Source organism: Argentina silus (genome assembly GCF_951799395.1).
Source record: "Argentina silus genome assembly, chromosome: 7".
NCBI lineage: Eukaryota > Metazoa > Chordata > Actinopteri > Argentiniformes > Argentinidae > Argentina > Argentina silus.
In genome coordinates, this window is record NC_139661.1 from 18,872,354 (window position 1) to 18,885,946 (window position 13,593).

At 44.4% G+C, this 13,593-nt stretch overlaps 1 protein-coding gene across 2 annotated transcripts in view; it reads right to left on the bottom strand.

Annotated features, from left to right (window-relative positions):
• Positions 1-3,146: 3,146 nt before the first annotated feature.
• The window catches only part of kremen1 (kringle containing transmembrane protein 1), a 46,706-nt gene continuing 36,259 nt past the window's right edge, over positions 3,147-13,593 (bottom strand). Inside the window, exons 4-9 of one of the 2 annotated variants that reach the window (XM_083673392.1) lie at positions 10,477-10,601; positions 8,503-8,656; positions 7,871-8,203; positions 5,104-5,292; positions 4,456-4,540; positions 3,147-4,237 (exon numbers count right to left, since the gene is read on the bottom strand). In XM_083673392.1, the coding sequence (XP_083529518.1) occupies positions 4,081-4,237; positions 4,456-4,540; positions 5,104-5,292; positions 7,871-8,203; positions 8,503-8,656; positions 10,477-10,601 (1,043 nt within the window). In that variant the 3' untranslated portion in view covers positions 3,147-4,080. Of the gene's footprint in view, positions 4,238-4,455; positions 4,541-5,061; positions 5,293-7,870; positions 8,204-8,502; positions 8,657-10,476; positions 10,602-13,593 lie in introns of both variants that reach the window. The other variant, XM_083673391.1, reaches the window with a different exon arrangement.

Consider the following 13,593-nt stretch of genomic DNA (forward strand, 5'->3'; position numbering starts at 1 on the left):
TCTCTACAGGGGTCTGAGCTCATTGTGCTATTCTGAAGCGTGTTGTGTTCAGTCTTCTGTTTGTCCACATGCTTCAGTTACCTTAATGTACTGTAGATGATTGAGTACTGTGCATGGTGTATCAATAACACGTTGTACTGGTCATGGACAGATTCACGCAGAATACTAAATTATACGCTGCTTGCTAACATAAAGATGGGGGATATAGAATACAGGATATGCTGCAATAAGAACATTTAATTGTTGATTTTTTGTTGTTGTTCATCAACGCAAAACTAGTGGTGCATAGTTGACGTCACTCAGTAGGAAACCACCAGCAGAGGGAGTGAGAGGACAGTATTTTAAAGTATGGCCAATTCTTCTTAGTAGTGTGCACGTGAGGTTGTCTCAGGCTTTCTTCCCCCGACCAGTTCTGTTATCACAAAAACATTTGCCCTACTTGCTTTGTTTTGTGAATGGCTGCGAGACTGTTTGTATTTCAAATGAAGAGATATGGGTTTGAGTTAGACATGTTTCATAATTTAATTATGTTTTAGTATGTGTGTGTGTGTGTGTGTGTGTGTGTGTGTGTGTGTGTGTGTGTGTGTGTGTGTGTGTGTGTGTGCGCGCGCGTGCGTGCGTGCGTGTGTGTGTGCGTATGTGCGTGCGTGTGTGTGTAGTTTTCCAGGTTACAGTCCCCTAACAAGTTCATCTTTCATTGAGTGCATTAGCAGTCAGACCCCTTTGATGAATTCACACACAACCATACACAAATGTTTCAGATTATATCATATCCGTCCTTGTTATTATTTTTCATGCTGTTCCAATTGAAAAGCTGACCTCACACTCCCCCTAAACCTGCAGGTTGCATGACTGACCTGAGCACAGAAGGGAGGCAATGGGTTACACATGGTGCTCCCCAGACCTCCCCTCTGTGTTTATGCATCTATGGAGTCTGGCAGTCATTTTAGATATACGATAAGCAGTGAAAAACAGGGCTTGAATTACCCACCATGCAGATATACGAGTCTTCATCTATTGAAGCACTCATGAAGCCAAACAACACAACTGATGCTTTGCTCCAGATGGGTATTTTAAGTTGTATACAGAGCCATGGGTAAGAATGAATGAATTTGTACAACGTCAGTAAAAAAAAGATTGGGTGGTTGGTGAAAAGTGTTCATCTATTAGGCCTACTGCTACTGTCTGTGTGCATAAACTACCATTCCTTTCTTATTTACTGTTCAGATATTCTTCTATTTTTGCTTCTTTCACATGGAACATGTTCATCACCTGTTTTCTGTACAATTAATTAATGTTGCGTGTTTGGAGGATGGAGCAATGTCAACAAATCAAAGCACGGCACAGGAATAAGAAACATGCATACAGTATTTATTTTGCAACCAGAACACATTAAATAAAACTACAAAGGTACTTCACTTATACAAAAGATAGATTATATCCCATTCACATACAAAATGACAATAATTTACTGTATAAATTAAAATTTCACTATTCTTTATTTACAATTCCATGAAAACAATATATTTCGTCCCAGAATAATTTTCTCCCAGTCACTTGGGCTTCTCATTTAGTTTTTTTTACGACAGGAGTACCATGTAACATTCGGATAAACCACAGCTAGAGAAAAGACTATTTCCATCATTGGAAAGGTACAGTACCATGGGATTTTACATGTGGCTGGAGGATAGGAGAGAAAATGGAAGTTTGCATAATTCACCAGGCTATCCAAACAGACATGACCTTAGATTGTAACTGTCAGGTTTGGTTAACTTTATGTGATTTGACAAGGATTTATTCTCTCACTCTTTCTCTATTTCTCTGTTTTCTCCTCTCCCTCTGCTTTCTCTGTATGCATGAGCTGCTCTGTACATCACAGACCCGGGGGCATGTGCTCTTGTCTTGCAATAATTAACATGAGTTACAGATGAGCAGACAGCCAAAATACAGCATTAGGTCACTAAACAAACTTCACAACAGAAAGGAAAAGTTTCCTCTGCATTGTGAGGTCCTCTTATTGAATCATAGTCACACCTACTGTAAATCCTAGACCTCAAATTCCATTGTGACACTGCATCTTGCATATAAACTGTAACCCTTTGTTGCAAGTGCTCAACGTCAAGTTCACGCACATCTCCCATTGGTTTCAATGAAAAACGGTTTTGGCTCCAAAGGAGACATGCCAAACTGAATAAGTACTACCATCACTGTACAAGTGGGGGCAAATCTAAGTGCATTGACGTTTTGGATCTGATTAATTATCTTGACAGTTTGTTTTTTTAATTGTGGTTGTTTGTGGACACAATCTGCAGGAGCACGCTCAGCATTATCATGCTAGCGGTGCACTTGTGGATCTGCAGATGTTACACACAGATACACACAGAGCTGAGACAGTGAAGCTAACCTGCTGTCTGCTTGAAGTGTGTCAACAAGTGCTATTAGTTATTAATCCTCACATTGTCTGAGCTCAACCTCTCAGCTGCGACCGGTCTGGTAAGATACCTCTGAATATGGGATTTTGCTGCTGAAGACATACTGTAACGCTTCCACCTCCGAACTAAGTTGCAGTCGATGAGTACGAACAGAAAACGACTTTGATGGATTTCACCGTTGCTTTGCGGAGACACAAAATGAAAGAGCTGAGAAATGTCATCATTCCCACATTGAATTACACAACATACAGCACGATTCCCCTCTGTAATCAAATGGCAACATAACAAGAACAATATGTTCAGTAATGTCAAAGACTACACTTAAGAGAACATAGAAAGAAAAACAAAACAAAGAAAAACAAACAAACAAACAAAAAACTATAATTAAAGCCTTGCCCATTTATAAGTCCCTGTGGCGTGAAGATGGATCATGGGACAGAAGTAACTGAGTTAGAGACCAGGGGAAGGGACAGCTCAGCAGATTCAGAGGTCCTCAAGGCACTTAAACACCATCACACCAGAGAGATTAGAGCCCACAGTAGAGGAGAAACCCCTCAGAGCGTTTCAAGAGCATCAAAATCGCAGTTGTTTAACAACCCCTCCTCCCACAACCACCCACGCCCCCAGCCATGGGAGAGATCTTCTTGACACACCACGACCCCACAGTGAGGGAGGGAGTGAGAGAGTGTACTCTCTCTCTCTTTTACCCCTCTCTTCTTTGTTTTTAGACATGGTGGTTATTCATCCCAGGGCTGCAGCCTAGATCAGTGAGATCACCTTCTTTGTGACTTCTTCATGCCCATTCTCCACCCCCCAGAGTAGGTACACTGTAGCACCCAAGAGTCTGCATATCAAACAAGAGCTGACCCACATAATAAAACTGAAGAAAGTGCACTACTGGAAGCTATTGGGGAGGGAGGGCTATTGGATCCCTGTGTTGCTGTCTCCATGACTGTTGATCGCCCGTAGTGGTAAAAGAACATAGTTACATAACCCGGTTAGTGTTACTGGTACAGTAGGTGTGGGAAGAGTTTGGTTTCCTCTTCCCCTTGACATTGATCAGGAGTCAACCCCATTTCTCTGTGAGCACCTGTTATCTGACAGTCATTGTCACTCAGAGAATGGGGAGAGATAAGTTGCCCATTTGATGTCCCACCGGACACAGTTGCAATGTCTCGCCTGCATTCTGGATGAGTCCAGTGGAAACTGCTTTGGTCCCAGTCTGCCCTTGTCTCTAGAGGGGGACTCCAATGATATTTCAGACATCCATGAACGATGGAAGTGGAACCCCAGGAAGAGTAAATGAAAGCTGTAGTGTACATAAACAGTAGAGTAAAATGTCCACCTGTCCACCGTGCTCTGTATGTCCATCCTCTTCCTCTCCTCTCCTCCTCCATACACACCAGACACAGACAGCCCTGTCTGTCTCCCCATTGGGGCTGGGCTTCGGTCTTCCTTGGCTCCTGGGCTTCCTTTGGCAGCAGTCACTCAGTCAGTCAGTCAGTCAGTCATTAGTTAGCTTGTTAGCTCAGTGCCCCATAGAGTCTCGTTGGTAGAGGGCCTAGCGTGCTCTGACGGCCCTGGTACAGGGTGTAGTAGTAGTAGTAGTTGTAGTAGTAGTAGCGATGGAGACTGGGAGGCAGTTCCCCTAGTTGCCCACCAGGGGGCTGAGGTCTCCGTGGTGGTTCTTTAGCTTCTTCTTGAAGAGGGAAATGGTGGAGGGCCGGTAGAAGATGATCAGGGGCTCAGAGGCCGTACTCTGGCTGCAGCTCTCCGAGCCACTGATGGTGGGGATGGTCGGAGATCTGAGAGAGGGAGGGAGGGAGGGAGAGAGAGAGAGATGGAAAGAGGAGAGGGAGATCGAGTGATAGAGAGGGGGAGAGAGAGAAAAGAGAGAGGGGGGAGAGGGGAAAGAGAAGGAGAGATGGAGAGAGGATAGAATCATTAGTCTGAGGCTTTTAAAGCCTTAAGAGGATTTCAGTTGCTCATACTGTATTCTCTCCTCAGAAGAACTCATACTTACTTTACTGTAATATGCAGCAGTAATTTGGCCACCATGGCTATGACTGTCAATGTTAGGAGGGCAGCAAGAGCATAGATGGTCCACACTGCCAAAGAGAAACACAGAGTTCATTTTAAGCAGTAAAACCACATCTGAAATTGTATAGAATCTCGAGTCATAGGCCTACAGTTCTCTCTCATAACAATAAAAAGTTATAATAATATTCAGGCGGTAAAAAAAACATCTGACATTCTATAGAATCTTAAGTTCTCTCTCATAACAATAAAAAAGTACTAAAAAAAAAGAATACAGTAGATCTAGACTATATGAAATGATCTGCTAGCCAGCGGACCTTCGCCCCAGTAGAGCCAGACAGTAATAGGTTCATGAAGTATAATCAGAACACACCTGGTTATTAATTATCAGTACATATCCTATAACAGTCCTATAAAATAAATCGTATGAGACAAAACCGTCGCTGGTAGAACTCTACAAATCAAAGACCAATACATCCATTGATCCATTTTTAGCGAGCATAGCCCTGCAAGGGCCAGCCCACAGAGATCCATCTAAGAGAGAGAGCGCTCAGAGACAGAAAGGTACAATGATTGGTAAGGTAGAACATACTAGCGCTGTGGCCGGTGGTCCCGCCGGGTCCAGCCCACTGACCTGGCATGTTGTGGTCCGGTTTGCCCGGGCTGGACGTGATCACATAGAGGATCTGGGAGGAGCGGCCGTTACCGCTCCCGTTAGACTTCTCCGTCACGCCCCCCAGACGAGGCTCCACCGTGCTGGTGTTCTCATCTTCCTCCTCTTCCTCTTCCTTATCCATAGGCCTGGAGTCCTGCCTCCTCAACGCTGAAAGAACACCAACAACAACAACAACAACAAATGTTCAAATGCTTCCATCTGCCTGACTGTTCCGGCTGGTGTGCTTTGTTAGCCCATTCCCAGTCAGTGTTGAGCAATCGTGTTGTATGTGTACATGTGTCGTGTAACCTCAAAAGGGTATGTTAGTAAGAAAATGCAACTATAATTGGTAAAAATCTTCATGTGGTGAAAATGCATGGACATAAAAAAAGAAATAGCAAATATTGACAAGAAATGTACACAATAGCAAAATACTAACAAAATAGCAAGAACAAATTTACAAATTTACAAAAAAGAGCAGCAGAACAGTACATCTTGTAGGCTGTGTGAGACTAAGTGGCAATGAGGCTAGAGGCTGTGAAATGGTTATGGGGCATGTACACTATAAATTAGAATAGTTTTAAATAATTATAAATTACACTGTCAGTGCATTCTGTGTGTGACAGGGTGTGTGTGGGGGGGGGGGGGGGTGGAAGTCCCAGAGTCAGTGAGAGGCAGGAGGCTTGTTTGTGAGCCCCACTGCCATGGGGAAGAAACTGTTCAGGTGGCGCAAGGTTTTAGTCTTGATTGACCGGAACCTTTTGCCGAGAAATCTACATTAGTATTAGGTTGATATTGGTCAAGAGCCTACTCCAAATAACAAAACTGTTGTTACGCAATGAGAAAACGAAATGATGGGAGTTATTTCCTCCTCAAAAACATGAATGGTGTCCGAATCTTTAACCGGTGTGGGATTTTTCTCATGTAACTGAACCATAATGTGATGTTTCCACATGTTCTTCATTTTTCAAACTCCTCTGCTCAACCGAGAATTCCTCAGACGTCATCCGAGACCATTTATCTTCAGTGAAATTACCATCCCGCCACTCAGCGCTGCTACGCTAACGGACTGCTTGGTATTTAGAACCCATTCAGCCTAGAGAGTCTCTCTCTCTGTCTGTGTGTCTCTCTCTGTCTCTCTCTGTCTCTCTCTCTCTCTGTGTCTCTCTCTCTCTGTCTCTCTCTGTCTCTCTCTCTCTCTCTCTGTCTCTCTCTCTCTCTCTCTCCCTCTGTCTCTCTCTCTCTCTCTCTGTCTCTCTCTCTCTCTGTCTCTCTCTCTCTCTGTCTCTCTCTCTTTCTCTGTCTCTCTCTCTCCCTCTGTCTCTCTCTCTCTCTCTCTCTCTCTCTGTCTCTCTCTCTCTCTGTGTTTCTTTCTCTCCCTCTTGCCTTTCTCTCTCACCTCCAAGCTAGCTATAAGAAAAAAGCCTATTTCTTTATGATGTGACCTTTTCTGATAACATGTCTAATGTTGGGCATTCCCAACCCATACTCCTCGCTTCAGTCTGAAACAAAGTAAAGTCAGGAATGAGACACGACCAGGAAGAATTGGCTGCCTGTCTGGAGGTCAGACTCTGACCTGCCAATATGATGTTTTTGCAGAATGAAACCAGAGGACGAACACGAGAGAGAATTATAGATGAACAGTGTGTGGATAGAGAGAGAGAGAGAGACAGAGAGAGAGAGAGAGAGAGAGAGAGAGAGAGAGAGAGAGAGAGAGAGAGAGAGAGAGAGAGAGAGAGTGCCTTCCAGGCTTGCAGGTGCTAAGTTTGAATTGAATGTCAGCTCCATTAACTCGTGGTCTTTCTGTGTGGGTACCTCAGGGAAGAAATCAGACCAAATAGTGGAACCTTGGGAATATTTAAACAGCTTTGTCTCTGTTCGGAGAATTGCAATGTATTGTCGCCACAAATAATTCCATTCTCCTGTGTGGTGATGTATGGCAGAATTGGGTTTTCTCTGTGAGGTGATGCAACACTCTAGAACGCCCCATCGGACGAGGGATATCATATCCACAACATGAGGCCTTGAATAATGTAGCCTGAATCTGTGTGCATCATGGTGAGTTACCTCGAGAAACAAAACATTTAAATATGCCGTTTCACCTGAGGGCTCTGAGGCATTGGCTACCAAATGAAAAGAGAAAAGGTACCGGTAGGTTGGGCAATCACCTGTCTCTTTCCCTCACCAGAGGTAGCACACATTACTCTGCTCAATTTAACATCGTTGAGTGCGGTTGCTATGCAAAACCCTGTCATGGAGCCAGGAAGGCAGCACGCACCTGTTCATGCAAATATGTCTTCCACAGAGAAATAAAGACAAAGAGAGAGATCGTTGTCATCTCTGTACTATACTCTAAAACCTTACAGTACAAAATCTATATACTGTAGTATATTATAATATAGGCCTTAATCTAAACCGAGTATGATGTTGGCGATGATGATTTAAGGACCATACCATTTCAACTCAATGGCATTGATTGAATCCAAAAGGTGTGAGGGATTTTTATATATATTTCTATATATAATGATATATAATACAAACATAAAAAGTATGAGAGATATTATGCTACATTTCAGTCTGATTATTATGCTACTCACCATAAAAAAAACAATGCATTAACCATACTCATAATAATTCACCATATTTTTGGGTTGAAATTGTGAAGCAGGGCATCAGTTAAACTGCAAATCAAGTTCGTATGGCCCTAGTGATTTTCATAACAACACCAGATGGGAATTCTACTGACCTTGGTAGAGGACAGCAAAGCCTCGGGCCTGGTTGGTGCGGTCCGAGTAAAAGTACAGGATGACAAAGTCCCCGGTGACATTAACCAGGTCCCGGGGCGGGTTCCGCCCATCGAAGCGTGCCAACACCCGATTGGTGTAGCCGTCTAACAGCTCCACCATGTCCGTCTGGTCGGAGATGTCGAAGAATGTGAAGTTGAAGAGGATCATCGAGGCACCGGGCACCTGGACGGTCCAGTAGCAGACGCGTCCCGCTCCGTACTCATCTGGGAAGTCAGGGGAGTAGACCACCCCTGAGGGGGCAGAGTAGTTACCCCCGCAGGATCCCACTCGGGCTGCAGAAAGAAAAGAAAAAAGGGAACACAGGTCAATTATACACATGGTGGAATGGAGAGATTGCACTGAAAGAGGAGAATTTAATAGGCTTTGCAATTTAGTTTGTAATGGAGATTTTCTTCCCATAACACCACAGAGAAAGAGGCGCTGAGAAAGAGGCGTAAACCCCTCCATATTTGGTTATGCCTAAGTTATGTTACAGTTGGGCAAGAGATCAAAGAGAACACATTCTATCTCTATGGCCCTAGATCATGTGTAGTGGACCAGGCCAGACTAGAGCAAACGTTCTCCTACTCACTGTCGAAGATGATGACCCATCCATCTCCACCGCAGGGCTGGGTGTGGTCACCGAAGCACACGTGGTTGCATTCCATACTGGGCGCCTCGCCATGGCGACGTAGATCCAGGTCGTTGCCACAGAAACAGGCGTAGCCAGACTCCATACCAGCAAGCTTCAGAAAAGAAACCCATGCAAATCATCAATTCAGAATATCAAATCAAGCATTATTTGTTTAGAGCTTTCCATAGTCATTTTCCATAAATGGCCTCAGAAGACACTCCCAAAAGAAAAAAAGTGGGGGCGATGGGGAGGAGAGCTGCTTTTGAGGGGATCAAATAAAAGAAACCTTGAGAGGAACCAGACTGTAGAGGTCAAGCCCACCTTCCTTGGACCAGCCCTGGATCATTCCATAGAAAAGATATGACAGATAGGTGTATGTCAGTCTCATGTGACCAGACATAATCTAATTCCATGTTAATGCATCCAGATCATCTAGATGATTTCATAAAAACTCCAAAGTAGGAATTGTTTATCTCTGCAGAAATAAAGCTATTTTTGTTACAAGTGTCTAAACCCATTAGTAAGTTTATGATCATAAATGTGCTTGGGTTGTATCCAATGCTTTGGAAGAAACAGTCACCCACTCTGTCAACGATAATTAAAGGGCTATTTGTCAAGTACCAGCTAACGCATCAAAAGACATCTGTGGAGGGGACAAGGCAAAAATAAACCTCTCGCAAGTACTGCTTAACCTTCATCTCTGAGTCAAAACATTGTAAACATTTCCTCAAGTATGCTGCGGGCTGCATTAGATTGAGAAACAGAAACCGTAAAAAAGTCTTGACCTCCCAGTTCAACCTTGTCATGTTCAGCACAGTGCAGTGAAGAGATCCATTGTTTGTCACATTAAAGAGCACCATTGTGCAATTTTCTGCCCCTAAATGAATTCATCTGAAGGTACTGCATCATTTCCCATCCAGAGAGTTTCCTCATGAAACTGGAATTCATGGCGACTCCTCCACTGCCAACCAATCACTGTGACAGCTTCCTCTTTACATATTTATCAAGTGAAAAACATTCTGGAACACCAACGAGAATTCCTCCGAATGAATAAAATAAGAAACCATAGAAATACAACAGAAGAAACACCAATGAGAACATTCCTCTGGTGAGAACACCAACAGTTTAAGGGAAGCCTCTGAATCAGAGCCTGACTCATAATCAGACACGCTCCCTGTTATGAAGTCGTGCGGGACTGGCGTACGGGAGATGAGGCTGCAGTGCTGCCGCGAAGCGTTTTAAGTGTGCATTAGGGACAATGACAATCAGAGGACAGACTGGAAGACAAGCAGACAAGACAGATACTGTAGAAAGACGTTCCAGGCTGGCGACACAGCCATGCCATCTGCGAAGAGAGACTGTCAGTGCTCATCAGTGCAGACGGGGCCTAACGCAGACAGGGCTCACCCGGATGTGTTCAGACAGAAAATCAACACCTGGCTCTGTTTATATAACCAGGACAATGGCATGGCAGGACAATGGCATGCTAAACCCAGAGAGGGAAGTATGGAGATGCCCATGAGGATAATAACTGTTCCTTTACAGCTGTCTCTGGTGACTGCTGTGACGTTTCGTCCTCTAATGCTTTCCTGGTTCGAGACATGTTGAGTGATGACCACCGACATAGACACAGAACGATTGATTGTGTTCACCATCAAAATTGCTCCCAACGGATTATCATTTTGGTTGGCACACGTTTCACTATCCAGTTCAGTGGTCATCTTATGTGCGTTAAACATATTCTGTTCCTTCCCAGATGAAACTGGGAAGAAGACTGCTCTCTAAATTCAAAATGGACTGACGACAGATCAAAGGATCTTTGTTGTGTGTCTTAGCGTTCACCTCATGTTCATGAAACACATGATGCCGGGGTTAGAGAGTTCAGAGGGTGGCTGGTCTTGTTTGATTGATCATCTCCATTGGTTCTCTTACCTTGTACCTCTGCTTCCTGCAGAAGCTGATGCAGTTCTGGATGGTGAGTAAGTTGGAGGTCTCGCTGCTTCCTGTCAGAGTGGGCGGATCACCACTGTCTTTGAAGCAGCCCAGGTTTCCAGGCACTGTGGGGACACACAGAGAGAGGAGAGTTGAGTTAATCCATAAGGCTATATGTGGGTATTGGGGGGGACGGGGGACAGGGGGGGTGCTTCTCAAAGATGGTCCTAGGGGATCCTTGGTTTTAGTTCTAAAGTAGATCATACACTACATTTCCTGGAACCAGGTCTGTCTCATGTCTTCCTTGAAGGGTGTTGTGTTTTATAAGCTGTGATTAACACTTCTCTATTTCTCTGGCCCACCTCCAAAAACTCCACATCTACAGCGACACTCTCCGTCGAACTGGGAGCGCCATGAAACCGGAGAGCCACACGGTGTAGCAAGAAAAAAAAACGTCATCTCGCCGGAATTTTCTGGCCACTGTTGGGATTTTTTGTTAATTGTCACCAGACAAAAGTTTGGGCTTGGAGCGGGGTGGAGGAGGTGAGGGGTGAGGGGTGAGGGAGGAGGAGGAAGGGGGCGGGGGGCGTCTGAGTCTAACGAGAGGGTGTTGGAATCCAGAAAATGTGTATTGTCTGAGTGAGTTTCTGTGGATAGGGGATAAGGACTTATAGCGCTGGAAGTATCAGTGCCATAGGGGTATGAGTATAGTGTACACTTAGTGTGTATGTGTAGCACTGTGTGTGTGTGTGTGTGTGTGTGTGTGTGTGTGTGTGTGTGTGTGTGTGTGTGTGTGTGTGTGTGTGTGTGTGTGCGCGCACGTACGTGCGTGCGTGGACGTGTCGATGTGTGTGTGTGCATCAACCCTTCCATAGCTAGAGCAACAGTGGTGGGTACAGTGGACACATCATACCCAGAAGGCCTCACTGTCGGGCAGAGAGTAACATTGATGAGGTCTGTCTGAGAAGGCACTGGGCAGTACTTTGACATACGGTACCAGTCAAAAGTTTGGACACACCTTGCCAAGAGTGTGCAAAGCTGTCATCAAAGCAAAAGGTGGCTACTTTAGAAGAATCTAAAATATAAAACATATTCTGGTTTGTGTAACACTTTTTTGTTTACTACATAACGCCATATGTGTTCCTTCATAGTTTTGATGTCTCCAATATTAATCTACAATGTAGAAAATAATAAAAATAAAGAAAACATTGAATGAGAAGGTGTGTCCAAACTTTTGACTGGTACTGTAGGTAAAGGACAGGGTCAAAAAAGCAACCACTGCAGTATGGGTGGTCTATACCAGAGCCCTACATACAGTGTGGTTATGGTCTACTGTATACTGAGGAACACTTCTGAGGAAAAGATCTAGGGACAAACAAGGGAGCCTGCTGCACCCGATACACTTTGCATTCATCAAACTGTGTACAGTATGCGTATTACATTTTTACAATTTTCTTTTTACATTTTTTACATTTAGCAGACGCTTTTGTCCAAAGCGATTAACAACAAGTACATTTGTCTAAATTAAGTGAATCATCTATACATCAGTCATCATAAGAAAAAATCTATGCTAGGACCAGATGCTTGGCAGTCACAATGCTAAATGTATTACAATTGAACACTTTGATGAAGCAGACACTTTGAAGCAACAAATACTGTCGAAAAGACAACAAACCCTCAAGCCTGACTACATCCCACTCAGAAATACTTTTTTCATTATGATTAAAATCGTATTACTTGTAAAAACACAATCTCAAACTAATTTCTATTCTGAGTGTGAATGTTGCACCCACTGCTATTTTCTCAAATTGGAATTTGTGTCATCCAACCGTAGGGTAGAAGAAAGATCATTAGAGAGAGAGGGGGAGAGAGAGAGAGAGAGAGAGTCTACATGACTGTCAACACTGGTTTGAGAGACACCAACCCTCTTGAAAAACAACCAACAACCATCTAGGCTAGTTCAACAACAGTTAATGGCGTAGCATTGCTAACGTGAGACGCATGTACAGTGCTCTAAACCTCTGGAACGTTCCACAGAAGGACAGACATCATACTGTACATAACACCTTGAATCTGTTAATGTCAATGAGGTATACTTTCACCACAGCTGAGCTCTACTATACCAGTGATTGAGTGACACTCTGTGTGACGCTGTGCTAGCTCTGCTATACCAGTGATTGAGTGACACGGTTCCAGTTTAACAGGTGGAGAGCAGTGGCCAGTGGCTGTCATGTTAGCACATGCTCACGCTAAGTAGTGCATGCCGGATGTTGAAGCCCTACTCTATGTTTTGTTTTTGGGTTGGAGAGAGAGAGAGAGAGAGAGAGAGAGAGAGAGAGAGAGAGGGTGACGGAGACCACACACCATTACCAAACTGCCTCCTACACTGCCAATGTAAACTTTTTGGCTGACACAATAGCTCCTCTACGTAAACACCAGATGCCACAGATGCTTGGTGTTTGCATAAGGATGAAACGCAAGCAGGGCGAGGCCTGCTTGGAAATCCACAAGAGGTTCAAGAGGCCAGCGCTCGCAAAACGTAACGTCCTGTAGTGAGCTCTTTCTGGACCACTCCCCGCACCTCACCCACGCTCGATGACCGCAGGCCGACCGCGCTGCTGGCCGCAGCCGTGACGGGACAGTGCGTAGAAGAGAATGTTTGACGGATGTGAAAAAAACCGGAGAGAGACGACTCTGGGAGGAGGAGACGACGTGTTCCAACTCCCTCTGCTTCGCAATAAATCACGAGGAATATCCCTTTTTTTACAGCCATGTCTAAGCTTTATGAGTATAGGATTAATACAGTGGTTTGCATCATTTAGTGAAGCTCAGCGCTGCGAACGTCTGGAATTAGGGGCGAGATTATGTGGTGGGTGAAAGACAAACATGACAGTAATGGAGATATTTGAGGCCTTGATTAGGTGCTTCAATTTTTCAGGGGGTGAGGCAGGTCGGAGTTGGGACATGAGTTTTCCAGGGAAGGTATTCTTTTAGACTGGGATAACCCTGTACAACTATGCAGGGTGGGACCGGAGCAGGCTCGAGAGGGGTAAACACCTGGTTGTGCGTCGTGTAGCAACCTTCCTCCAAGCCAACCAGGTACCACTTCAATGGCGC